We start from the raw sequence: 25,340 nt of genomic DNA, 5'->3' as shown, positions 1-25,340 counted from the left end.
AGGATTCTCTAGGTATAGTATCATGTCATCTCTTGATGTGACCTCCTCTTTGTCTTCTGGAATAGGATATCTTTTTCAAAGTTTCCAGTCCATTTGGTTGAAAGTTGCTTAGCATTTGGTTGTAATTTTGTTGTTATGAGAGAAGTTGAGCCCCAGTCCTTCTATCCCACCATCTTAATCCCTTCTCATCTCTTCTGCCTTCTTTCTTACGTCTCTCCATTATAAATTCTTCTACTTTCCAAAGCTCTCCTTCATTCTGTGCCTTTCCACATCTTACCCATTCTCCACAGTCCAGCTCCATCCCCATCTCCTCCCTGACATCTTTCAAGACAACTCCAGGATCTCCTAATATGAACTCCCTTAACCCACCTCTTGGACACTATCGAACCTTTTCTAATTGTGTATGGTTTTGTGTGGGGCCCTCTTCTCATTTACATTTGTCAGATCCTGCCTGGTAAAACCTTGTCTTATATTCCTGTTAGCTCTACACTTAACTGAACACTTATTAACTGATTGATTCCTCCTAAGACATGGAAATAGGGTTCTGTATGTGCAATTTCTTGGTGACATTTTGTACATTTGAACTTTGCATTTACAACCATAACGCCAAGAATTAAAGGAAGCACTTTATATATAGGGTAATATACTGTATTACCATGTTCTAGAAAAAGTAATAACTTCTTTTTTGCTGATGAAGACAATTAAGATTTGCTGGGGTTTTTTCCTTAAATTCTGTTTAACTGTATGCATATGGTCTGTTCCATTAATTACAGGAGGCTGATGAGACTAAGGACACAGTCTCATTGGCTTTAGTCTTTTTCATGACACCACCAGTTATCCTGAAGGTACCATCTTGGTTGAGAGGAATGACTGAGTTAGTGGGGTAGATTGTGTTCATTAACTTTTGGTATTGGCAAAATAAATCAAAGAACAAACCCTCCTGAGAAGGGACACATGCGTCCTTCCACATCCAAGGTGATGTTGTGAAATGGGAAGAGGTATCTTCAAAGTTATGGTGCCTCCTGCCTCCTCCTCTTTGCCTTCATTAGCCTTCTTTCTTCTTCCTCTTCTTTCTTCTTCCTCTTCTTTCTTCTTCCTCTTCTTTCTCTTCCTCTTCTTCCTCTTCCTCTTCTGCTCCTTCTTCTTCTCCTTCACCTTCGCCTTCTTCTTCTCCTTCTTCTTCCTCTTCCTCTCTTTCTTCATTTTCTCCTTCTTCTCCTTCTCCTTCTCCTCTTTTTAGAGCTGCACCTGCGGCATGTGGAAGTTCCCAGGCAAGGAATCAAATCAGAGCTACAGCTGCTGGCCTACACCACAGCTCACGGCAACGCCAGATCTTTAACCCACTAAGCGAGACCAGGAATTGAACCTGCATCCTCATGGATACTAGCCAGGTTCATAACCAGCTGAGCCACAGTGGGAACTCATCTTCATATGTTTATCTTGGTCAAAAATCAATGCCTGCGTAAGACAGCTACCTCACTTACTAAGGTTTTCACTGCAGTGAAGCTTCAAAGGGATATTGAATTTGCTTCTAGTAATCTTTTTGGATGACAGTGGTTTCAGTAGTTAAAATTTGACCTGTGTTGAGTGTCCTTTGTATCTGGCTCTTAGTAACAGCTTGTTCTTTAACCTCTGTAAACCTCAACTTCCAAGTAAACTTGAATTTATTTATCAACAATCCCAGTTTAAAATGAAGGTAGGTTTCCATATACATTTTAGAATTATTTGTTCTAGTTCTGTGCAAAATACCGTTGGTATTTTGATAGAGATTGCACTGAATCTGTGATTGCTTGAGTGGTAGGATCATTTTAACAATATTACTTCATCCAATCCAGGAACACGGTCTATCTTTCCATCTGTTTGTATCATCTTCAGTCTCTTATAGTTTTCCAGACGTAGGTATTTTACCTTCTTGGGTACATTTATTCCTAGGTGTTTTATTCTTTCTGATGCAATAGTAAATGTGGTGTCCTTAATTTCTCTTTCTGATAGTTCATTGTTAGTGTATAGAATTGCAACAGTTTAGGACCAGTGACCCATAGGTATAAATTTCATTACGAAGATTTGACTTGTTAAAAAATGGCAAAATTTAGAGATCATCTGCAGATGGGAGCCATGAGATTCCAGTCTTTAATGGTTACCGCTCTTGGCAATGAGCTTTAGTAGTTGAAGGGAGGTTGCAGGCATGGTGCATATGAGAAAAAATTGGAGCCTTTACTGGAGGTATAGAAAAAAAGAGTTGGGAAAAATCTTATTACATTAGCGATTTTTTAAAGAATTAGATAATTTAAAAAAATATTTCAATGACTTTGAGTTCTCTGATCCCTTTTGCTTAGATCCTGAACTTTCCTTTTTAATTTTTGTTATGGCATATGGGTAAAACCGTGTAGTAAAATCAAGCACACTTGAGTACAAATAGTTAAATCCTAGCTTCTTCATTACCTTTATCACCTTTTGCAAGTCACTTAACCTTTTTGGGCCTCAGCTGACTCCTCTGCAGATAAGGGCACCTATTTCAGCGTTGCACGGATTAGGTAAGATGATGTGCGTGAAAATTCTAGCACAATGTGTCGCAAAAGTTAGTACTCAATAAACGGTCACTATCAGTTATTATCAATCTGTGACCCTTACTTATCAGTGATTTAAGAAAGGAATAAGAAAAAACAGAAGGACCAGAACAAGGTTTGTATTTAAAGTCTTTTTTTTCCAAGAAGGACATATATGGCAAAATAAATTTACAGAGATACTGTGTTTGAGATGGGAAGATGATTTAAAATAAATGCAGCTCCCTGGCCTAGGTATGAGTGTGTTATGTAGAATGTAGTATTCTGGTACACAGTCTTGGCCTTTTGTTTGTTTGTTTGTCATTTTAGGGCCACACCCATGGCATTTGGAAGTTCCCAGGCTAGGGGTCAAATCGGAGCTGCAGCTGCCAGCCTACACCACAGCCACAGCAGCACCAGATCCGAGCCGTGTCTGTGACCTACACCAAAGCTCATGGCAGCGCCAGATCCTTAACCCACTGAGTGAGGCCAGGGATTGAACCCACATTGTCATGGATCCTAGTCAGGTTCGTTAACAGCTGAGCCATGAAGGGAACTCTGCTTTTCTTTTCTTTCTTTTTTTCCCCGTTTTTGGCCGCCTCATGGCACATGGAGTCCCCAGGCCAGGGATCAGATCTGAGCCACAGTTGTGACCTATGCTGCAGCTTTGGCAGTGTTGGATCCTGTAACCCACTGTGCCTGGCCAGAGATTGAACCTACATCCTGGCGCTTCAGAGATGATGCGGATACTATTGTGCCTTCTAGGAATGCCAAAGTCTTGGCGTTTGATGTGGTAATCTATGAAGCTCCTACGTTAAAACTGGTATCAGCCATCTCATGTTAATAGGGCTTAAGGGACTCCAATTATGGAATTCTCTTTCTTGGAATCCTCAACGTGTTTATAGATATTCAATATTCCCACTTGTATTAAAATTTATGCTGCCTAGAATGCAAATAGACTGTGGATTGGACCTAGATATTTTGGGGGAGGCTGTTTATGACCAGATGATGAAAAAGAACTGTATTAACTTTTAGTTCAAGTACTAAGTTTAGTTGAGTTCCAGTCATCAGTCTATTTCATGCTGGTTAATATGAACAAATTCCTTCCTGAAAATAAAATACTCTTCAACACTAGTCGGTGTTCCCATCATGTTTGCTTAGAGCCGAGAGTAAAGTAATTGATGTAGATATCCCTATCATAATATTTTTTACTCTTGTTTTATTTATTTATTTATTTATTTATTTCTACTCTTGTTTTAGATAAGATTCTTTGGGTCACAGCAATAGAAAGCCTCTCTGGCCATCTTAAGCAAAGAGGGGAGGAGTTCCCAGTGGATTAAGAATCTGACCACAGCTGCTTGGGTTGCTGGGGAGACTCGGGTTCACCCCCAGCCTGGAGCAGTGGGTTAGAGGATCTGACGTTGCTGCAGCTGTGGCTCAGATTCAGTCCCTGGCCCAGGTGCTTCCATATGCCACGGTTGCAGCCATAAAAAGAAAAAAGGGGGGGGTATTTATTGGAAGGGTGCAAGGATATCTCCTAGAACCGAAAGATGTGTCCAGTAACCAAGAAAAGAGCTGACTCTAGGGATACTGGCAGAAGCTGTATATGGTTCCAAAAGGCACAGTGGTGAAGGCACTTAGCTCCTGTGTCACCCATAATGTGTGTCGGGGGGTCCTCAAGCCACTCCCACATTTAGAGATTTCCAGAAGGGACGCGTGGCATCAGAATATAGTTGTGCTCGTGGTTAGAATGGATTGTAGTGATGTGATAAGAATGCACAGCAGGACCATTGTGGCAAAGGCACAGGACAGACCCAAGGAACCACTATGCGGGCTCCCTTCTGCTCTCTCTCCCACAAGGGGTCACCCAGAACACACTCCTCTTCCAGAAACACAGCAACATACATGCAGTGTTCCTGCCCAGGGAAGCCTATTCAAGACTTGGCCCCAGGGAGATGTTCATATAAGCACCTTCTGGGTGTGTCCAGATCCAGACTCCCAGCAGGAAAGCAGGTGATGACATAAACCACCTTGTTGGCACATACAGTCTGGGCACAGTGGATCACCTGTATCACTTAGGGATGGGTGAGGACATTCCTAAAATTCAGGTTCTCAGATGCCACCCAAGGGCATACACCTTGCATGCTGGTGTTTCTAAGGACCACACACTCACGCTTTTCCTTCTCATGGCTCTCAATTCCAAGTCTCCAGTTCTGGGAAGACTAGATCTGACCTGCCTTGACTCGGATATCTTTGGAATCCACGGACTTGTTGGGAGGCAGAGTGGAGTGATATAGACATGGTCACTGGAACCCACCCGTTGGGAGGGGAGGGTGCAGGTCTCAGAAGAGAGAGGCCCTGAGGGGGCAGGAAGGATCCACCGCAACTCTCGTACCTCATGTTTGAGGGCTCTGGAAACCTTTGATCAGGAGGTTCTGTGACACCATTACCATACGCGGGATCTCAGGACTTCACTCATTCAGATAATAACAAATCTTCCTCTAGCATCTACTATGAGCCAGTCTCTTGAGCCAGAAGCATGCCTCCAATACTTTCCGGGTGTTTGTTTGTTTTTTGTCTTTTTGCCATCTCCAGGGCCGCTCTCGAGGCATATGGAGGTTCCCAGGCTAGGGGTCGAATTGGAGCTGTAGCCGCCAGCCTACACCACAGCCACAGCAACACAGGATCCGAGCCATGTCTGCGACCTACACCACAGCTCACGGCAACGCCGGATCCTTAACCCACTGAGCGAGGCCAGGGATCGAACCCGCAACCTCATGGTTCCTAGTTGGATTCGTTAACCACTGAGCCATGACGGGAACTCCCAATACTTTCTGTTTTGAAGAAGTGTGTGTCCATACTGCTGTTGTTTGCCCTATTCTCTCTGGCTGTTTAGGGATTAAACATCCAATTAAATTCCTCTGAATTTTTGTCAATATCATGAGCACTAAGTTGTTAGGCTAGTCTTATGTCCCAGGGTGAAGGAACTCATTTTTCTCTTATAGTAATCTTTTGATATATAAGGTAACAAGGATTTTGTTTGTTTTTCTGAAGAAGATATTGCTGTCATCTCATTCATTTAAATCTTTTAAGGAGTTCCTGCTGTGGCACAGTGGGTTAAGGACCTGGCATGAGCTCTGCAGCAGCTTGGGTTGCTGCTGAGGTACAGGGTCCATCTCCAGCCTGGTGAGGGGTTAAGGATCCCGCATTGCTGCAGCTGTGGCATAGGTCACAGCTGTGGCTCTGATTCAGTCCCTGGCCTGGGAACTTCTAAGTGCTGTGGATGTGGCCAAATAAATAAATACATAAATCTTTTAATTTCAGTATTTGCTACCAATGTATTCCAGCTGAGGCAATTTTATCCAGTACATTTGAAAATGAAACTTGGTCAGTTAAAGACAAGTCTTTAAATTAAGGAATACCGGAAGGAAATGAGAGATGCTTTATGTATTTTAACTTACATATATTTATTTTTAGTTTTGTATATGCAGATCTTTAAAATGAAGAGCACTTATGAAAGCAATCTGAATGCAGAACCTCCTGGATTTTTATCATTTTTCCCCTAATGTTTTACTTTTCCCCATAGCAACGACCTTAGGAACACATATAATTTATTCTTACAAGCATGTAGTCAACTAGTGAAGGCAACGGAGAGATCCAGGAAGTAAAAAGTTTTCTGCGTGGAGTAGATTGCGAGTCAGTTAAATGGATACAATTTAAAGAGCTCTACTATACACGTTCACTGTGGAAATCTTAGGAAATATGATAAGCAAGAAAAAATTAGGAATTTTGACATAGGATCCTTACTAAGTTTTTGGTCTATTTCCTTTATATACGAAATATATATATGCAAATGCATATGCATATGTAAATGCATATACATATAGGAAGCTTAGAAAGATACTAATATGCTAGATATGCCATATAATGAAATTAATATTATATATTATACAATCATTTTAACAAAAATCAGGCTCATGCTATATATATTGTCTTAGAACCTTCACTCATCTAAACAAAGTGACACCTTTGCAGTAAGCATTCTACCACATTATGTTATGATGCCTCTTGGCCAGTGGGGATTAGTTAGCAGCACTGTGGCGTGTCCTGCCGAAGGCTGGGGGTTTATAGAGTTAGAGGACTAACACAGGAAAAAGTCAGTGCACAACGCGGACGCCTGGGCTCCACCCTCCCTCCCCCATGCTTGAGGGCCGTGGGTGTGGGTGGTCCGGAGCTTCAGCCTCTACCTGTGTCCTCTGGGGAAGGCAGATCCCCGTAAGGACAGGAGTATAAGGATCGTTTAGGAGGAGGTAGAGAATGTAGGGAGGCTTGTTCATCACCGAACAGGACTCCAGGGGTCACAGTGGAAGGATCTGGGAGGCAGAGAGAGAAGAGGTCCAGGACTGGGTCTGGCAGAAGAAAACAGCAATGAACCGAGGATCTGAGAGAAAGCCTTGTCAGGGTGGATGTAGGATGTGCCCGAGGTGGGAGGGGAGCAGCCCTCTCTCTGGTCCTTCCAGAATAGAAGCTGCCATGTGTTCTTTGGGCGAACAACATCCTTTTGTGCCAACTCCCCCGCCAGTGTTCTAGAGCATCATGAAAAGCTTGGCTTTTCTTTTTTTCTTTTTAAGGCCGCACCTGCGGCACATGGATGTTCCCAGGCTAGGGGCTGAATCCCAGGCTAGGAGCTGCGGCTGCCGACCTATGCCACAACCACACCAGATCTGAGCTGCATCTACGACCTACCCCGCCGCTTGCAGCAATGCCGGATCCTTAACCCACTGAGTGGGGCCAAGGATCGCACCCCCATCCTCATGGATACTGGTTGGGTTCGTTTCCACTGAGCCATAACGGGAACTCCAAGCTTGGCTTTTCAATGAAAAATTTCAGTTAGAAGTTGGAGCAGTGATCTCTCCGAGCTGACATGAGTTCATTCAGAGAATGTTTTCAAAAGGGGGCTAGTAGATTGCTGTGAGCGTGTGACGATAGCTCTGACAGTTTACCGTTGGACCTCCTCCCCTAAGGATGTAGTTTTGTGGGTGATGTTGGAAGTATGGAGGAGATCACCCAGAGGGAAGGGAGCCTGAGACCCGGGGAGCACCAGTATTTTAGAGATGGACAAAGAGGAAGACCGCCCCCCCACCGAGCCCAACCCCAACTCTGGCCACCCCCAGCCAGTGAGTTGTGAGGAAACCCAGGAGCTTGCAATGCCAGAGAGCCCAGGGAAGCTGGTGTTTTTAAAGAGGCATGGCCTGGAGTTCCCATTGTGGCTCAGCCGTAATGAACCCGACTAGTAGTCATGAGGAGGGTGTTCGATCCCTGGCCTCGCTCAGTGGGTCAGGGATCCAGCATTGCCCGGAGCCGTGGTATAGGTCGCAGACACAGCACGGATCCAGCATTGCTGTGGCTGTGGTGTAGGCCAGCAGCTGTAGCTCCAGTTTGACCCCTTGCCTGGGAACTTCCATATGCCTCAGGTGTAGCCCTAAAAGGAAAATGAGATAAAATAAAGAGGCGTGGCCAACAGGGACAATGCTTTAGACAAATCTATCTCGACTTTATCCAGAAATATGACGTTGTCCTACAGCAGTTGAGAACTAGAATAAGGTCAGAATAGAACCTATAGCAAAATGACTAACCTCCGGCTTGAAATTGGTTCACTTCCTGGGATTGATTAGTTCATTAGATATAGTCTGGCTCCTCTTAACTGTTAGATTAATGCAGACACATCCTTCTTATTCAAGATGAATATTGAATGCATATTCAGTACATATCTGTTCTTTCCTCTAAGCCTGTGACAAGAGGGACACCTGGCAGTACCCTGGATGCAGACCCAGCACGCACGCATTTAGCTCTGAAGTCATTGCGTGGCAATACATGTTTATAAAATGCTCATTAGATGTTTCAAAATATGCTAACAATTTTCTTTGGCTTCTGAAAATAAAAACACAATTTTTTTTTTCTTTTTTTGGCCATCCCACAGCATATGGAGTTCTCAGGATAGGGATCAGATATGAGAGCTGCAGCAACACCGGAACCCCAAACCTGTGTCTCATTGCTCCAGAGATACCACCAATCCTGTTGCACTGCAGTGGGAACTCCAAAAACACAATTTTAAACAACTGTTCTGGAGTTCCCGTTGTGGCTCAGCAGAAGCGAATCCGACTAGGATCCATGAGGATGCTGATTCGATCCCTGGTCTCCCTCAGTGGGTTAAGGATCCAGTGTTGCCGTGAGCTGTGGTGTAGGCAGAGACGTGGCTCGGATCTGGCATGGCTGTGGCTGTGGTGTAGGCTACAGCTCTGATTCAACCCCTAGCCTGGGAACCTCCATATGCCGCAGGTGCAGCCCTTAAGAAAAGACAGAAAGGTAAAAACCTGTTCAGAGAATGTGTGCCTTTAACAGTGGATCTGCTCGTCCAGAGAGTTGTGCTGCATTTGTGCAGGACCACCTTGATGAACTGAAAGCTAACTGAGTGCGGGCTTGAAGGATTTCCCCCCGAATTTTAGGAGGGCTTTCATGTGGGAAAGGGAAAAAAAGGAGCTTTTGGATCGATATACAATCATATAAGATAGAACTGGCTTCATTGAAAGAGAATAAGTCCCCTTTAAGTAGAGACTGAGGAATTACCCATTTAAAATGGTACAAATGGGATTTTTTTTTTATTATGTGAGTAGCAAGATCATTTCTAAAGTCTCTTCCTCGTCTGTGGTTTCATGAGTCTATGAAATAGATAAATATAAATATATCCGTGGGGTCTTAAAGAAATAAAGGAACAAAATGCAACATTGGTTTTGTAGTTCAACTTGTCTCTGTTTTTTATGTATGATATTAAAATCTCAAATAATAATTATGAGGATTGTAACTATTCATAATCTCAGTGTTTTAACTGTTGTTTTCCATTTGGGGTGTTTCCTTTGAATATCCGTGGGCATAGTTATTTTCACAAATGTGCACTCTTGGTTCTGTTTTCTTTCTGTAATCTTTCAGTGACTTTTGCTCTCAGGAGATAAATTTAAGGAAATAAGTGTTTTCCTGGACACGGGTAATCTTTAATCCTGAAAACCTCTGACAGACGGGGTGGGTAGGAGCAATGTGTGAGAAATGTCTGAGGTCTCAAAGGCAGCTTTGAAGAACTGATTTTGTGGCTTGTGGGCATTTCCTAAACTGTTTATTTTCTTCTTTTTTCCCCTGTGATTTAGTGGATCATGGCCTTGCCAGGTTGGTAACTGTATATTGCGAGCACGGTCATAAAGCGGCCAAAATCAACCCCCTCTTCACTGGCCAAGCGCTGCAGGAGAATGTGCCTGAAATCCAAGCCCTCGTGCAGACTTTGCAGGGACCCTTCAATACGGCAGGTAAAACCCCTTGAACCATAAACTGTCCTCATTAATAGTTAACTGCCAGCAGAGGTGGGGCTCCCTTCTTTTTTTTGCTTTTTAGGTCTGCAGGTGCGACATATGGAAGTTCCGTGGCTAGGGGTCAAATAGGAGTTATACAGCGGCCAGCCTGCGCCACAGCCACAACCACGCCAGCTGCATCTGTGACCTACACCACAGGTCACAGCCACACTGGATCCTTAACCCACTGAGCGAGGCCAGGGATTGGATACTAGTTGGGTTAGTTAACCACTGAGCCACGACAGGAACTCCTCCTTTCTTTGTTCTTGAAGAACCCACATGCCTGCTGGAGCTGAGGTTTCCCCAGGTGAGAGGAGAGAGTGAGGGGCACGTCTGAACACCATCTGGGAGGAGCAGTCTTGAGGTTCTAGAATGGTCTCCCCATAGGGTGCGTTTCCGCTGTGTTCAGGTCATATAAACAAATGGCCAGCAGGTACGTGAAAAGGTGTACCGCATCAGGAATCTTCAGGGAAATGCAAATCAAAACCGTAATGAGCTGTCACCTCCCACCTGTCAGAATGGCCATTGGCCATCCTCAGAAAAACAAGCCATAGCAAGTGTCAGTGAGGATGTGCAGAAAAGGGAGCCCTGTGCACCATCAGGTTGAAATGCAAGTTGGTGCAGCTGCTATGGGAACAGTATCAAGGGTCTTGAGAAAATTAAAAATAGAACTATCCTATGATCCGGTAATTACATGTCTGGGTAAAGAGGAATTGAAATCAGTTTTGTTTGTTTTTGTTTTTGTCTTTTTACGGCCACACCCATAGCATAGGGCAATTCCCAGGCTAGGGGTCAAATTGGAGCTGCAGCTGCTGGCCTACACCACGGCAACGCTGGATACCTGCATGTGAGCCATGTCTGCAACCTACACCATAGCTCACAGCAACACGATCCTTAACCCACGGACCAAGGCCAGGGATCAAACCCACATCCTCATGGATACTTGTCAGGTTTGTTACTGCTGAGCCACAAGGGGAACTCCTGAAATCAAGAGACATACATAGTCTCATTTTCACTGCAGAATGGTCAATCAGTGTCAAAGAGCTAACGTTTAAGAAACCGCAGTGACATGTAGCAAATGTTGGTTTGTTAAACTTACATTGTAGGTTTAGGCAAATGATGGATAAGTGATTTAGTGCTGGGCTAATGCCATATTACAAGCCTTCCTGTTCTTTGGCTAAGGTTCAGGGAGATTTCCTTTTACCTTAGAATGTTGCATTGCTATCAATATTAATTCCATTAAGACCAATTGTTTAATAATAGGCATTGCTTTGTAGATATTAATATAAGATGAACATTTTGGTAGATAGATATTTTAAATAAGGGTAGTATATTTGATTTGTAGCTATAAAGCAGTTGAAAGGTAGGTTTCAAAGTTAAGTTTGTACTGACTATAGAGTCATAATTGGCATGAAGCATCATGGCTCTATTTGGGGGAAGAAAGATTTTTATTTCCTTTCTTAGCTTCACTACCTTATGACCTTCCACCATATTTTTACTTTCACTTTAAAAAAATTTTTTTAAGGGTTGCACTCTCGGCATATGGAGGTTCCCAGGCTAGGGGCCAAATCAGAGCTGTAGCCTACACCACAGCCACAGCAACGGCAGATCCTTAACCCACCGAGTGAGGCCAGGGATTGAACCTGCGTCCTCATGGACAGTAGATTCATTTCTGCTGAGCCACGACGGGAACTCCCACTTTCAGTTTTAGAAAAATCTAGATAACCACTGATGATGACCCAAGCTATTTGGAATGAAGCACTCGGAATTGCAATAAGGCGTTTAGTGTGTTCGATCATGAGTTACGTGGTTGCTTGTTCTCTAAAACAATCTCTTTGTTTTCGTAGGCTTATTGAACATGGGGAAGGAGGAGGCCTCTCTCGAGGAAGTCGTGGCCTATCTCAACCAGATCTACTGTGGGCAGATTTCCATTGAAACGTCCCAGCTTCAGAGCCAGGAGGAGAAGGACTGGTTTGCCAAGAGGTTTGAGGAACTGAAAAAGGAGGCATTTACCACAGAAGAGCGAAAACATTTGTCGAAACTCATGCTAGAATCTCAGGTATAAGAGTAGCAGCTAAGGAGTTCCTGTTGTGGCGCAGTGGTTAACGAATCTGACTGGGAACCATGAGGTTGTGGGTTCGATCCCTGGCCTCGCTCAGTGGGTTAAGGATCCGGTGTTGCCGTGAGCTGTGGTGTAGGTCACAAATGTGGCTCGGATCCTGTGTGGCTGTGGCTGTGGCGTAGGCCAGTGGCTACAGCTCTGATTCAACCCCTAGCCTGGGAACCTCCATAGGCCATGGGAGCAGCCCAAAAAGATGAAAAAAAAAAAGTGTAGCTGCTAATAGCAAAGGAATTGGTTGGCTCATTTTCCACAAAGATCTATACATGTGGAAGAGAGGGAGTTAAGACAGGAGCTCCTGAGCTTACCCCATGGCCTCAACACAACAGACTATAATACACACCACTTTATTCCAAGCAGAAAAAAGTAGATTGCCAAACAGTGGATCTGTTGATTCTCCTCAGCGTCGATGCTTTTTATGTATTTGTCTATCTCCTGTATATGAGACCGAAAAATCCTTAAGATCTGATTTCTCCTTTTATGATCTGAAGTGATAAAAAAGTAAAAGAGGAGTTGCTGTTGTGGCTCAGCAGGTTAAGAACCTGACTAGTATCTAGGAGGATGCAGGTTTGATCCCTAGCCTTGCTCAGTGGGTTAAGGATCTGGCCTTGCTGCCAGCTGCAGTGTAGGTCACAGATGCAGCTCAGATCCAGTGTTGCCCTGGCTGTGGTGTAGGCCGGTAGCTGCAGCTCTGATTTGCCTCTTAGCCTGGGAACTTCCATATGCCACAGGTGTGGCCCTAAAGAGCAAAAAACAAAACAACAGCAACAACAAAAAAGAAACAAAGAAAAAGGAGAACTCGATAAGGAAGAAGCTCTCTATACAGAGTAATCCACTGAGTGTGTGTCAGGGCTGTGAGCTGGATTCAGGCACATCAAGATGACAAAAAAAAAAAACAAAAAAAAACACAACAGAGTTCCCGTTGTGGCTCAGTGGGTTAAGAACTTGACTGGTATCCATGAGGATGTGGGTTCAATCCCTGGTCTCACTCAATGGGTTGAAGATCTGGTGTTGCCCTGAGCTGTGGTGTAGGCTGGCAGCTGTAGCTCCAATTCTACCCCTAGCCTGGGAACTTCCACATGCTGAAGGTACGGCCCTACAAGGAAAACAAAATAAAAAGCGATGACAAAAAACCTGTTCCTAATTATTTGGGTCGTTGGCTAGTCTGCAGCCCAGATGAAATACTGCTGGAGAGCCCCATATTAAACCCAAGTCCTGGGAGAGGCCCTGGCCCCTAGTATAGAAGGAAGTGGATTCTGAGGGGATTCTGGCTGGGGTGGGTTATTCTATCATGCAGGTTATTTTCTCCGTGTCCCTGATGCTGTCTGGTGTCCCCGGCAGGGCATTACTGCCGGGCTCTGGGTGACTTTCTGTCTGTCTCTGGGGTCTGAAGTGTCGGGGCTCTGGTGCAGCTGCTTAAAGCGGCGCGGGGGTCAGAATTCTTACACGTGTTTGACTTTGACCCGAGCCGTCAGCCCTCCTGTAATGAATGCATCGACGTGGTGTTCCATAGGCCTTTGACCACTTTTTGGCCACCAAGTTTGCCACGGTGAAGCGATACGGAGGCGAAGGTGCTGAAAGCATGATGGGCTTTTTCTACGAGCTGCTGAGAACGGCTGCCTACAGCGGGGTCACCGATGTCATTATTGGGATGCCCCATAGAGGGAGGCTGAACCTACTGACAGGCCTTCTGCAGTTCCCTCCAGAGGTAAGTGACTCGGTGTGTTTCCCACCAGTGATGTGCAGTGGATTATAACAGAATAGAACCAAAGGTAATAATTCTTTCTTTGAAAACCAGCTAAGCATATGAGTCATTGGTCCAGGAGTATCGTGGAAATAATCAATGAACAATGTATCCTGAGAACAGAAAAGAGGAATTCCAGGAGTTCCCTTCTGGCTCAGCCGGTTAAGGATTTGGTGTTGTCACTGCAGTGGCTCTGGTTATTTCCATGGCACAGGTTTGATCCCTAGCTCAGGGACTTCCACAAGTCTCAGGTGCAATCAACCAAAAAAAGAAAAAAAGAAAGGAAAAGAGGAGTTTCCTGGTGGCCTAGTGGGTTAAGGATTCAGCACTGTCACTCAGTGGCTCTGATGACTGCTGTGGCAAGTGCTCGATCCCTGGCCCAGGAACTTCCACATACTGCAGGTGTGGCCAAAAAAAAAGAAAGAGGATTTCCCTGATGACCTAGTGGGTTAAGGATCTGGCATTGTCACTGCAGTGGTCAGGTTACTGCTGTGACAAAGGTTCGATTCCTGGCCCAGGAACTTCCGACTGCCACAGGCGCAATCAAAAAAAAATTTTTGCTTATTAAAAGGCAGGGGTGGAGTTCCCGTCGTGGCGCAGTGGAAACGAATCCGACTAGGAACCATGAGGTTGCAGGTTTGATCCCTGGCCTCACTCAGTGGGTTAAGGATCCAGCGTTGCCGTGAGCTGTGGTGTAGGTTGCAGATGCGGCTCGGATCCCGTGTTGCTGTGGCTCTGGCGTAGGCTTGGCAGCTATAGCTCCGATTAGACCCCTAGCCCGGGAACCTCCATATGTCTGCCTCAGGAGCAGCCCAAGAAATGGCAAAAAGACAAAAAATAAATAAATAAATAAATAAAAATAAAATAAAAAATAAAATAAAAGGCAGGGGTAACTTACCATCTGTATGATGCTAGACTCTTCTTGAAGTATCGGAACTTTATTTGACTGTGAACATCTCCAAATTTGTTCTCTTTGAGCAGTTATAAGTTTGTGCCTAACTTTAAATAATGCATCGTCCATAATAGCTGTAACAGCATTTGCATAAAGTTTTTTATTGTATGATTGAAATGAACCACCTCTTTCTTCCCTACTTGTCTATTTGATGAAAGACATTTTTTCTCGTATGTTCACTTGACATAGTTGATGTTCCGTAAAATGCGAGGCTTAAGTGAATTTCCGGAAAACGTCTCCAACGTTGGCGATGTCCTGTCTCACCTGACCTCCTCGGTTGACCTGGACTTCGGGGCACACCATCCCCTCCACGTGACCATGCTCCCTAACCCCTCCCACCTGGAAGCCGTGAACCCCGTGGCTGTCGGGAAGACCCGTGGGAGGCAGCAGTCGAGGCAGGATGGGGACTACTCTCCAGACAGTTCGGCTCAGCCTGGGGACAAAGTCATTTGCCTGCAGGTACTGGTACCTTCGGGAAGTGAGGCCAGAGGTTGGGAAGATCAGGAAGAAAGGGCCCGGGTGGGCACTTAGGACAGGAGACAGCAGACATGTCTCAAGATGAGATGGATTTGTGTGTGTGTGTCTTTTTCTTAGGGCCACACCCAAGGCATATGGAGGTTCCTAGGCTAGGGGTCCAATCGGAGCTGCAGCCACCGGCCTACGCCACAGCCACAGCAATGCCAGATTCAAGCCGCACCTGCAACCTACATCACAGCTCACAGCAACGCCTGGATCCTTAACCCACTGAGCGAGGCCAGGGATCAAACCCGCATCCTCATGGATGCTTGTCGGATTCGGAAACCACTGAGCCACGATGGGATCCCCCTAGGCGGATTCTTAACCCACTGAACCACAGTGGGAACTCCTGAGATGAACTTTTGGGAAAAGAAGATTCTAGGGTTGTTTTAAACATTCATAGCAAATGTGAGATCTAATCTCAAGGCAGCTGGCTTTGAGGTCTTTACTGTGGTTCCTTTCTTAAGTAATGAATTCGTTAAGGGGGGTCCAGACCAGCAACCCTGCCTCTGCTAAGACGACAGGTGTCATTATTTTTCTGAAAGTATAACCCTCTTGGAGACAACATGGTATCCTTCTGTCTAACAAGGCTGCAGGAGTCTGGGTTTATTTTGTTTGCTTGTTTGTTCATTTTATTTTTATTTATTTATTTAGGCTGCGCCTGTGGCTCATGAAAGTTCCTGGGCCAGGGATCAAACCCATGCTACAGCCGTGACCCAAGCCACAGTGCTTGCAATGCCAGATCTTTAACCCACTAGGCCCCCAGGGAATTCCTTGCTTCTTCATTTTACAGTGAATGTCTTTGGGATTAAGGCAAACAGTACACGTTGTTAGCATATTACTTCCTCTGCTCCCCCCAGTTTTTGGTAACCTAACAGGTGTATTTTAGAAGTTTGGAGCGTGGGTCATATTTTTCTTCTGCAAGTATTCACTTCCATAGGAACCTTTATGGAATCTAAATAATACAACAAACTAGTGAATATAATAAAAAAGAAACAGACTCACAGATAAAGAGAACAAATTAGTGGTTACCAGTGGGGAAAGGGAAGGGGCAAGATAGGGGTAGGAGATTAAATAGTTTATACAGGAGTTCCCGTCGTGGCGCAGTGGTTAACGAATCCGACTAGGAACCATGAGGTTGCGGGTTCGGTCCCTGCCCTTGCTCAGTGGGTTAACGATCCGGCGTTGCCGTGAGCTGTGGTGTAGGTTGCAGACGCGGCTCGGATCTTGCGTTGCTGTGGCTCTGGCGTAGGCTGGTGGCTACAGCTCCGATTCGACCCCTAGCCTGGGAACCTCCATATGCCGCAGGAGCGGCCCAAGAAATAGCAACAACAACAACAACAAAAAAAAAAAGACAAAAAAAAGACAAAAAAAAAAAAAAAAAAAAAAAGTTTATACAAACGACCACGTATAAAATAAACTACAAGGATATACTATACAGTATAGGGAATAGAGCCAATATTTTATGAAAACTATAAATGGCGTATAACCTTTGATAATTATAAAGCACTACGTTGTACACATGAAACTTAGATACTATTGTAAATCCACTATATCTCAATAAAAATTTTAAAAATATATGAACCTTTGGGAGGTCCCACTGTGACTCAGTCATTTAAGAACATAGTGTTCACGAGAATGAGGGTTTGATCCTTGGCCTCCCTCAGTGGGTTAAAGGATCCAGTGTTGCCGCAAGCTGTGGTGTAGGTCGCAGACACGGCTAGGATCCTGTGTGGCTGTGGCTGTGGCGTAGGGTGGCAGCTGCATCTCCTATTTGACCCCTAGCCTGGGAACTTCCATATGCTGCAGGTGTAGCCATAAAAAAGAAAAAGGTACTCCTATTATGGCTCAGTGCTAACAAACCCAATTAATATCCGTGAGGATTCAGGTTCGATCCCTGGCCTCGCTCGGTGGGTTAAGGATCTGGAGTTGCTGTGAGCTGTGGTGTAGGTTGAGTATGTAGCTTGGATCCTGTGTTGCTGTGGCTGTGGTGTAGGCCGGCAGCTACACTTCTGATTTGGCCCCTAGCCTGTGCACTTCCATATGCTGTGGGTGCAGCCCTAAAAAGACCAAAAAGGAAAAAAAAAAAAAAAAAAAAGAAACTTCAAGTACTGGAAAATAATTAACTCAGTAACTGAGTTATCAAAACCCAACAGAAATCAATAAATCTACAACGCAGTAGACTATTTGACTGTGTATATAAATAACCACTTTATCTTATTCGTGTTAATTTTCCGGGGGCCAGACACTGGCTGAGTCACAGTGGGACCTCCCAAAGGTTCATATATTTTTAAAATTTTTATTGAGATATAGTGAATTTACAATCGATTGTAAGCAAAATTGGATTTGATGGAGTTCCCGTCATGGCGCAGCAGAAATGAATCCGACTAGGAAACACGAGGTTGCGGGTTTCACTGGAAACACTGGCCTTGCTCAGTGGGTTAAGGATCTGGTGTTGCCATGAGCTATGGTGTAGTTCACAGACTCTGCTCAGATCCTACGTTGCTGTGGCTGTGGTGTAGGCCAGCAGATGTAGCTCCGATTCAACCCCTAGCTTGGGAACCTCCGTATGCAGCCCTAAAGGAAAAAAAAAAAAAAAAGATTTGATTATGTTGTAGTATTTCTAAGTAGAAATCCTTGGAGTTTCTGTGTGGCTCAGTGGGTTAAGGATCCAGTGTTGTCACTGCGGCGGCCCGAGTCACCACTACGGCGTGGTTTAGATCCCTAGTCCAGGAATTCCCACATGCTGTGATCGCAGCCAGTCAACCAATCAGTAGAAATCTTCAGGTCATTAGCTAGACTTTCTCTTTACCTTGAGTTAATTCATGATACTCTAAAATATTCACAGTAAGTAGATCTGTGTGTGTGTGTGTGTGTGTGTGTGTGTGTCTTCCAGGCATATAATGCAAGAACATAAAATTAATTATCAATTATTGTACAGATTCAGAACATCACTGTGGATTTTCAACAAGCCTAAAAAAAGAGAAAAATCCTGTCAGCTAACTCCAGGCAATCTCAGCCTGCTGTATATAGATAGAAATGGAAGCAAGCTTTATCATGCTAATTACAATATATCTTATTTAGCAAACCATGGAGTAGTTCAATGAAGTTTATTTAATTCTGAGCTATCCTACAATGATTACTAGTTGCTTAGTTTTTTATTTATTTATTTATTTATTTTTTCTTTTTGACATTTCTAGAGCCGCTCCCGAGGCATATGGAGGTTCCCAGGCTAGGGGTCAAATCGGAGCTGTAGCCACCAGCCTACGCCAGAGCCACAGCAACGCGGGATCCGAGCCTCGTCTGCAACCTACACCACAGCTCACGGCAACGCTGGATCGTTAACCCACTGAGCAAGGGCAGGGACCAAACCCACCACCTCATGGTTCCTAGTCGGATTCGTTAACCACTGCGCCACAATGGGAACTCCAGGTTTTCTGAATCTTAGAGGTTAAATGGGAGTGTATTAACTCCTCATAGTGTTCTGAGGATTAAGTGAGAATATTATAAGTTCCTTAATCCATGAGAAAGGCTTAGCGAGACGAGGAAATAAGTAAAAAAAAAAAAAAAAAAAAAAAAGGAAGCATCAGAGAGAGTCAAACGTAATTCAAGCCATGGGAGATACATACTCTTTCTGAACCTTGGTTTTCTTACTGTAGAAAGGACAGTAGTGATTCCCTTACCTGGCCTCCCACACCTGGTTGTTGAAGTGATTGATGGAGATAACGTGTAGTGTTTCGGACATAATGTAAGGGTAGGCTTTGGCTGTGTGTGGATGCTCCAAAGTGTCGCTCATCCCTCTGGACCCTATCGACGGAAAGGTGTGGGCTGGAGATTGCACCAAGCAAAGGAGTGCTTCCCTTCTTAGCCTAAATGTTCCACTTACATAAAAATTACCCTTTTAAGGACATTTTCAGTGTTACTAGGGGAAAAAAATATGCTTCCCTTTGTTGTTTTGTTTTGTTTTGTTTTTTACTGCCCACATGTGGTTTATGGAAGTTCCCGGGCCAGGGGTCAAATTGGAGCTGCAGCTGAGCAACACCAGCTCCAAGCCACATCTCTGACCTTTGCTACACTCACTGCAACAGTGGGTCCTTAACCCACTGAGTCACAGTGAGAACTCCCAAGGATTCTTTCTTCATTCATATTTAAGTCTTTTATTTCTGCTATTATTAGAACCCCAAAAGTTACCATATCAGGTCGTTTAATTTTTTTTTCCAGATCATTTTATTCTTTAAATCAACATTTTGGCTATTTGTGATAATAGCCTTTTATTTAATTAATTTTTTTTTTTTTGGCTGCACCCACAGCATGCAGAAATTTCCAGACTAGGTGTAGAACCTGGGCCACAGCAGTGACCTAAACCTCTGCAGTGACAGTGCTGGATCTTCAACTCACTGCACCACACCAGAATTCCCTTAATTGATCCCCCCCTTTTTTTTTGTCTTTTTCTGGGGCCGCACGCACGGCATATGGAGGTTCCCAGGCTAGGGGTAGAATCGGAGTTGTAGCCACAGGCCTACACCACAGCCTCAGTAATGCCAGATCTGAGTTGCGTCTACGACCTACACCACAGCTCACGGCAAAGCCGGATCCTTTAACCCACTGAGTGGGGCAAGAGATGGAACCTGTGTCCTTGTGGATGCTAGTCAGATTCGTTTCCACTGAGCCACAACAGGAATTCCTTTTTTTTTGCTTTTAAAAATGTATTTATTTACTCATTTTATTTATTTATTTATTTATTTATTTTGCTTTTTAGAGCCACACTGGCAGCATATGGAGGTTCCCAGGCTAGGGGCTGAACTGGACCTACAGTTGCCGGCTTATGCCATAGCCACAGCAGTGTCGTATCCCAGCTGCATCTGTGACCTACACCACAGCTCATGGCAAAGTGGAATCCTTTAACCCACTGAGTGAGGACAAGATAGAACCTGTGTCCTCATGGATGCTAGCAAGATTCACTTCCACTGAGCCCCAATAAGAACTCCTTTTTTATTTTATTTTATTTTATTTTACTATTTTATTTTATTTTATTTTATTTTATTTATTTTTGCTTTTTAGGGCAGCACTCGTGGCATTAGGGAGGTTCCCAGGCTAGGAGTCTGATCAGAGCTACACCTGCCGGCCTACACCACAGCCACAGCAACTTGGGATCCAAGCTGAGTCTGTAGCCTACACTATAGCTCATGGCAAAGCCGGATCCTTTAACCCACTGAGCGAGGCCAGGGATCGAACCCGCATCCTCATGGATACTAGTTGAGTTCGTTACCGTTGAGCCCACCACAGGAACTTGTCCCTTAATTAATTTTTTAATTAAAATATATTTGCCGTATAACATCGTGTAAATTTAAGGTGTATGATATACCGATTTGCTGGATAATAGCCTTTTATTTAGGGTGAAGTCGGCGGAGCTCATGTTTCCTCCTAAGGCCTACACTCCCCTCATTATTTGCCTTCAGCTTTTCTCAAAAAAACTTACCCCATTCTCTACCACTTTCTGTCTACAGTTTTTATGATATCATGATCTAGCAGATTTCAAAAGTTCTGGAAGAACAGTGCATTTCAGAGATACTCTTAGCATAGTATTTTGCTTTTTCCTTAACGCCCCCTTTCACTTGTGTCTAATATATTCTCCCCTAACACCTCCTGCCTTTGCTGTCACATCACTCTCTTATGTTCAAAGTGGGGGCCAGCCCAGCCAGTGGGGATCAGGCGATGTAGACTACACCTCGGTCTCTTTCGGGGGCAGGATAATTGGGGCAGAGGGAGAGTTGAAAGCTGTGCATCCTTCCTGCTGTCTTGCAGCCTGTTTTTCTGGAGCTGCTTTTCCTGCTCCACCTCCAGGCGCCCTTCCTTCTCCGGCGCTGCTGTATCTGCCAGCAGTTTGATGGGGATGCGCCAGGTGATGGCTGTGGGCAATAGGGGATGTGGAGTGGAAGGAATTGGTCACCACTGGTGGCTCCAGGAAGGAAAGGGCTGATTTAGCATCTTTGAAAGCTGCTTGTGATCAGCCTCATCATTCTAGAAAATCCTGTAGCCAGCAGATTTTTAGGAGCGCAGGGGGAGCGGGGAGAGCATGGTTCTTTTTATTCCTGTTGCTCTTTGAAAACCTAACTTTTTCCAGTCCTTATGTTCATTGTCTTTCTTTTCTCCCCCATGATCTAGGTTCACGGTGATGCTTCTTTCTGTGGCCAAGGGATCGTTCCTGAAACATTTACGCTCTCGAATCTCCCACATTTCAGAATTGGTGGGAGCATCCATCTGATTGTCAATAACCAGCTGGGCTACACCACTCCTGCGGAGAGAGGAAGGTCTTCCTTGTACTGCAGTGACATCGGTGCGTAGCACAGGGAGGACCTCATGTGGCTGAGGCAGACCAGGAGTGCCTGGAGGCATTTCCAGTTCACTCAGAGCAGTGAGCCTCCCTGGTTGTCCCATTTTAACTTTTGGATCAGGGAGTTTCTGTTGTGGCTCAGTGGTAACAAACCTGACTTGTATCCATGAGGACATGGCTTCGGACCCTGGCCTCGCTCAGTGGGTTAAGGATCCAACATTGCCGTGAGCTGTGGTGTAGGTCACAGTTGAGGCTTGGATCCTGCATTGCTGTGGCATAAGCCAATTTGACCCCTGGGCTGGGAACTTCCATATGCTGTGCATGTGTGGCCCTGAAAAGACCAAAAAAATATATAAATAAATAAATAAATAAATAAAAAAGACAAATTTTGGGAGTTCCCGTCGTGGCGCAGTGGTTAACGAATCCGACTAGGAACCATGAGGTGGCGGGTTCGGTCCCTGCCCTTGCTCAGTGGGTTAACGATCTGGCGTTGCCGTGAGCTGTGGTGTAGGTTGCAGACGCGGCTCGGATCCTGCGTTGCTGTGGCTCTGGCGTAGGCCGGTGGCTACAGCTCCGATTCGACCCCTAGCGTGGGAACCTCCATATGCCGTGGGATCGGCCCAAGAAATAGCAACAACAACAACAACAAAAGACAAAAAGACAAAAAAAAAAAAAAAAAAAAAAAAGACAAATTTTGGATTAGATATGGTCAGTGATCACTAACGGTGTTAATATTTCTGTAATAGTCTTACATCCTGTAACAGTCTTAATATTCCTGTAACAGTCTTACATCTAAGGAAATAAGAGTGGAACTCAGAGGGTACAGTCTCAAATTGCTTAAGGATCCAGTTGAATGATCGGAAGAATCCAGAAATCAACCCAGTTGGTACAGCTAGAGTAATTGTCTTTAGGATATTCAGATTTGGACTACCCCAGACCTCAGCCCAAAAGGATACGTTCAACACGTAAATTCGGCCAAAGGGTCTGGTTGGAAATCAGATGTGAAGAAGCAGAATCAACTGTTTTAACCTGTGGAAATTGGCAGTATTAAAAGAAAGGTGGGGCTTTTTACTATTCTCTGTTTCACAGAATTGCAAGAACTGTTAGATGGTAAGAACTGTTGTTTTTTTTTTTCTTTGTATGGCTGCACCTGTGGCATATGGCGGTTCTAGAGCTGGGATCAAATCAGACCTACAGCTGCCAGCCCACACCACAGCCGTGGCAAGGCTGGATCCTTAATCCACCAAGAGAGGCCAGGGGTTTAACCTGCATCCTCATGGGCACTATGTCAGGTTCTTAATCCATTGAGTCACAACGGGAACTCCGGAACTGTTTTGTTTTCACACCTGGAGCCTGGCCTGGATGCCTGTTGGGGCTATGTAAGTGAATTTTTTTGTTTGAGACTCTGAAGATTTGATCTCAAACTTCTCATTGGAGAAAATCCACTTTTTTCTAGGATGCATCTTTTTTTTTTTTTGCTTTTTAGGGCCATATCTGAGGCATATGGAGGTTCTCAGGCTAGGGGTCTAATCGGAGCTACAGCTGCTGGCCACAACCACAGCCACACGGGATCCAGGCGGAGTCTGCAACCTACACCCTAGCTCACAGCAATGCGGAATCTATAACCCACGGAGCGAGGTCAGGGATCGAACCCGGAACCTGATGGTTCCTAGTCGGATTCGTTTCCGTTGGGCCACAATGGGAGGTCCTAGGATGCATCTTTTAACGACATTTTTATCTCAGGAGGAAGGATGACAGTAATGATGATCACGGCAAAGTAAGTATCAGTGATCATGTCCCAGGCTCTGTGAGGGACTTTATGTGCATTAACTCATGGACTCTTTACAACATCGCCAAGCGCTCGGACCCCTTAGGCCAGTGTCACAGATACAGAGACCAGGATTCCGCCCTTTACCAGATCGCACAGTAAGTCACAGAGCTGGGACTTGAACTCATTCTTGTCAGCTGGCCTCCAAAGTCTGGGCTCTTAACAACCACGCCACGCTACCCCTGAGGCCGCAGGCCCTCTGTCCGTGCAGACAAGAGGACGTGGAGGTAGGTTAAGATGTTGACTGGCCAGCCTCATCTCCGTCTTCTCTGCCCCAGGGAAGCTCGTGGGCTGTGCCATCATCCACGTCAATGGAGACAGCCCAGAGGAGGTGGTCCACGCCGCACGACTGGCCTTGGAGTATCAGCGCCAGTTCCGGAAGGACGTGATTGTAGACTTGCTGTGCTACAGGCAGTGGGGCCACAATGAGCTGGATGAGCCCTTGTTCACCAACCCGGTCATGTACCAGATCATCAGGTACCGCGACAAACCTTCATTTAACAAGGAGTTATCCGTAGTGCTCACGTTATTATTGGTACTGATGTGTGCCTGGGACATGAAACTTTCAGTGCCACAGCTGGGACAGTCCTGGGCAAACTGGAATGGTCACCCTCTGGGTCTCAGGAAAGCTCCCCACGCTCTTCAAACTCCCCATGTGTCCTCGATGAATAGACATGGGCAATGGGACAGCCTCACTTAGCAGATGGGAGGACTGAACAGGAGACTGAGGCAGGGCCGCGCCACCCAAGCTGCTCAGTGTGACCCTGGCAGGACCTCTGGAAGTTCTCTGGTGGCCTAGCAAGTTAGAGATCTGGCAATGTCACTGCTGTGGCACAGGTGTAATCCCTGGCCTGGGAACTTCCACATGCCTTTGGCAAGGAAGGAAAGAAAGAAAGAAATAGAGAAAGGAAGAAAGAAAAAGAGAAAAGAGAAAGGAAAGAAAAAGAGAGAGAGAGAGAAGGAAGGAAAGAGAAAAAGAAAGAAAGAAAGAGAGAGAGAGAGAGAGAAAGAAAGAAAGAAAGGAAGAGAGAAAAGGAGTTCCCGTCGTGGCACAATGGAAATTAATCCGACTAAGAACCATGAACTTGTGGGTTCGATCCCTGGCCTCGCTCAGTGGGTTAAGGATCCGCCCTTGCCATGAGCTGTGGTGTAGGTCACAGATGCGGCTCAGATCCCAAGTTGCTGTGGCTGTGGTGTAGGCCGTCAGCAAAAGTTCTGATTAGATCCCTAGCCTGGGACCCTCCATATGCTGTGGGTGCGGCCCTAAAAAAAAAGGCAAAAGACAAAAAAAAGAAAGAAAGAAAATGGAAAGAAAGGCATTGTCACTGCCGTGATATACGTTTAATCCCTGACATGGGGACTTTCACATGCCTTTGCAAGGAAAGAAAGAGAGAAAGACAGTAAGAAAGGAAGGAGAGGGGGAGGGCAGGAAGGGATCGGGGGGGAACCTCCATGAGTCGCTTTTGCAGACTATAGACATGGACCTGCTCTATGCCTTGGCAAGAGGTTCCTTGCTGGATTTCAGTGACATTCAGAACTGTGCTGTCCAAAGGGAAGCCATGAGCCCTAAGCGGCTGTTGGACACTTGAAGCTGCCAAGTCCCGGTGGAGGTGCTGTGGTGTAATGCGTCCACCAGATTTCACAGACGTCGTGGGAAGAAAGAGTGTAGACAATCACAGTAATAACTTTTGTATTGATTAGGTGTTGACGTGACACTATTTCAGATATGCGGAGTTAAATCAATATATGATTACAGTTAATTCCACCTGTCACACCGTTTCTAATGTGACCCTGGGGAATGTTGAGTTGCAGCCTTGGCTTGCGTTACGGTTCTGTGGGCAGCATTGAGTAGGCAGTTTCAAGTGATGGAGAGGACGGCGTTACTTTGGGATTTTCTATCTGTCCAT

The 25,340-nt window shown here is 45.2% G+C and overlaps 1 protein-coding gene across 7 annotated transcripts in view; it reads left to right on the top strand.

The window, feature by feature from the left end:
* Positions 1 to 25,340, top strand: part of DHTKD1 (dehydrogenase E1 and transketolase domain containing 1) — a 55,612-nt gene that overhangs the window by 8,190 nt on the left and 22,082 nt on the right. For all 7 annotated transcript variants that reach the window (XR_014818108.1, XR_014818107.1, XR_014818109.1 and 4 more), the window contains exons 2-7: positions 9,743 to 9,898; positions 11,788 to 11,999; positions 13,573 to 13,767; positions 14,945 to 15,214; positions 21,437 to 21,608; positions 23,712 to 23,910. Coding sequence is in view for 2 of the 7 variants with exons in the window: in XM_021064993.2 (XP_020920652.2) it covers positions 9,743 to 9,898; positions 11,788 to 11,999; positions 13,573 to 13,767; positions 14,945 to 15,214; positions 21,437 to 21,608; positions 23,712 to 23,910 (1,204 nt within the window). In the remaining 5 variants the exon portion in view is untranslated. The remainder of the gene's footprint in view (positions 1 to 9,742; positions 9,899 to 11,787; positions 12,000 to 13,572; positions 13,768 to 14,944; positions 15,215 to 21,436; positions 21,609 to 23,711; positions 23,911 to 25,340) is intronic.

Source organism: Sus scrofa, chromosome 10 (assembly GCF_054392235.1).
Source record: "Sus scrofa isolate SSC_HxYL_T2T_F1_AM1 chromosome 10, Sscrofa_HxYL_maternal_Yorkshire_Landrace_v2.0, whole genome shotgun sequence".
Lineage (NCBI taxonomy): Eukaryota > Metazoa > Chordata > Mammalia > Artiodactyla > Suidae > Sus > Sus scrofa.
Note: the sequence above shows the minus strand (reverse complement) of the source record. Positions and strands in the feature narration are given on the sequence as shown.